Source organism: Pistacia vera, unplaced genomic scaffold (genome assembly GCF_008641045.1).
Source record: "Pistacia vera cultivar Batoury unplaced genomic scaffold, PisVer_v2 Contig1060, whole genome shotgun sequence".
Taxonomy (NCBI): Eukaryota; Viridiplantae; Streptophyta; class Magnoliopsida; order Sapindales; family Anacardiaceae; genus Pistacia; species Pistacia vera.
The window spans coordinates 214,920-217,441 of NW_022195094.1; the positions used below are offsets into that span (position 1 = coordinate 214,920).

Consider the following 2,522-nt stretch of genomic DNA (forward strand, 5'->3'; position numbering starts at 1 on the left):
AACAAGATCACTATGTGGGGCGTTTGACAGAGAAGATAAGGCATTTGAGGGAAGAAATCAAAGAGATGATGAACGAGAGGGAGAAAGAGAGTAGAGCTTACGAGAGAGAGGTAATGTTGTTTGCATTGAAAGAAGGTGAGTGGAAGCAAGAGAGGAAGAGACTGAGAGAGGAGGTGAAGAGGTTGAAGAAGTGTTTGGAAGAAAAAGAAGAGAAGATTAGAGTAATGGAAGAAGATGGAGTGGTGGTGGTGGTGGGAGAGAAAGAGAAGAATAGCAGTGAAAAAGAATGGGAATTGTTGGGGACAAGCTTCTTCCTTGAGCAAATGAGAGAGGAAAGAGCAAGAAGAGATGAAGCTGTGGAGAAATGGAAACAACTATATCTCACTATCAAAACTGAGCTTGATGATCTCGTTCAACGAACACATGGTGCTTAATTTCTTCTCTCTTCTCTATGTTTTTCTCTTTATTGTCGCATAATCATATCCGGAAAAACACCCCGACACCATGACCCGGGCGTCGTCTACGTATGAATTCAATATCTGACGTTCGGCGGTGTCAGGGTAATGTTATTTCGACGCAGGTAGATTCGTTGGAGGAATTAATTGCTACGCCAAGTTGGTGTTTTGGCGTCGAGTTTGAGACAAACATAAATTCACTTTTCCTTTTTTATTACATTTCTTTTCTTCACATCTTCTTAAAACGTGCAAAACCATGATTAATTGTATGAGTAACATGGGCTGGCTGCAATTGGTTTTGTAGGAGATGGGCTATATTGGAGAGCAGAGGAAGAAGACATGATCAAAGAGCTAAGGAGGGAGCTGAAAGAGAAGCAAGAGAACACGGAAGCTCTAAAAGCTCAATTAGCTTCAGCCGAACGTGAAGTACACAAAAGGGAACGGGAAATTGATATTCTGAGGCAGAGTTTCAGAATTATGAGCTGTAACAAAAAGGCGGCAGCGGCAGCGGCAGCCCGTGGTGTCAGCAAAAGTGTCTCCAAGAGTTTTGCACTTGTGAAACAGATCGATGAGAAAAGCAAATGAATATCAGAAGTATTCAAAGAATTGAAGTAGATGAGCAGAAGTAATGCAAAATTGGGTATGTAAGATATATAAGGGGTCAGTAATGAACATTTTGCATTTCTTTCCTGGAACCAGAAAAAAATCACAACGCAGAAACTTGCTGCAAGATCAAATGTTGGGTGTAATTTGTAGCATTGATTTGTTTTCAAATGTGGATCAGGTAATTTAGTTATTGTTTTCTTACAAAACAAGTAACAAATATGCAAAATGAAATTTCCTCTCATCAATAGCCACAAACAAAATAGGACTGTTTTATCGATAAAATGAAAGGCAAAATTTTGTGGAAAACGCACACTACAAAGTTACAGATATTCAAATTAATAATTCCAAATATAAATATATTTCTTCAATATTTTTGAAATATGTTAACTTAATTCAAAGTTCAAATTAAACAATTCGGTCCAAATCCAAATCCAAAATCATTAAATAAAAATTCGAGTATGACTATTAATAAATGACTTGGAACGACTTTAGGTGGAGTTGAAATAGAACTATTTATATTGCGGCATTCTAATAGCCTTCTCCCATCAGAAATAGGAATATATATAAGAGTAAAATTACTCTAAAACCCTCCAACTATAGTGAATTTTAACCCTATGGAAAGACATGACTTTTCCGGCAAGTCAAAAAGGTTAAGGCTAAAGAGGTAATTGCGGTATGAATACATTGATGATTGAAATTGAACAACTAAATCTCTCCTAAAATAAGTAAAAAAAAATTAAAATACTCAATTTAAAAAATAAGATGTAGGGAAAACAAAGAATGGGGTTCTTTTAATTTATTATATTTTATTGTATTTATAATTTTTTTTATTAGGGGCAAAAAGGTGTTTAAATGGTTACCGGATTTATATAACCTGACCTAGGATGTGGTCGTGACCTATTTCCGGAATTATTGTTTGGGGGTTTAGATTACTTTTCCGTATAATTAGAAATAAGTCTTGAATTAGGAAAACAAGTGGAATTCTAATAGAATTAGTGTGCCTTATCCGATTACAGTTAAGAATTAATATATAAGATCAGTCTTCTCTTGCGGAGTGTATTTCACAAAGATGTTGAGAGTTATATATAAAATCAATCTTCTCTTGCGGACTGTATTTCACGTTGTCGGGTGACACCTCGGGTCGAGTATTAAAACATTGCCCAAAAGACTATCACTACCGATACAACACTTGGATATTATGATTAGGGATGTATACGAGCCGAGCCGAGTCGAGTATCTCGATACTTGAGCTCGACTCGTGATGAACAGTTGCGAGCTCGAGCTCGCAAGTATAAAGTTGCACTCGAGCTCGCTTAAACGAGCTCAAACGAGCTCGAGCCTAATCGAGCTCAGTACTAAATTATTGTATTTTCTCTTTCTTCTTTTCACCTATCACCTCTTGTCACCTCATCTTTTTTTTTTCTCTCTTTCTCCCCGTCATCCTCTTTCTCCCTTATTCTC

The 2,522-nt window shown here is 36.8% G+C and overlaps 1 protein-coding gene across 1 annotated transcript; it reads left to right on the top strand.

Moving 5' to 3' along the window:
* Nucleotides 1-202: 202 nt before the first annotated feature.
* Nucleotides 203-1,176, top strand: LOC116130434. Its single transcript, XM_031416186.1, has 2 exons — nt 203-426; nt 760-1,176. The coding sequence occupies exons 1-2, from the start codon at nt 225-227 to the stop codon at nt 1,038-1,040; spliced, it is 483 nt and encodes a 160-aa protein (XP_031272046.1). The 5' UTR covers nt 203-224; the 3' UTR covers nt 1,041-1,176.
* Nucleotides 1,177-2,522: the final 1,346 nt, after the last annotated feature.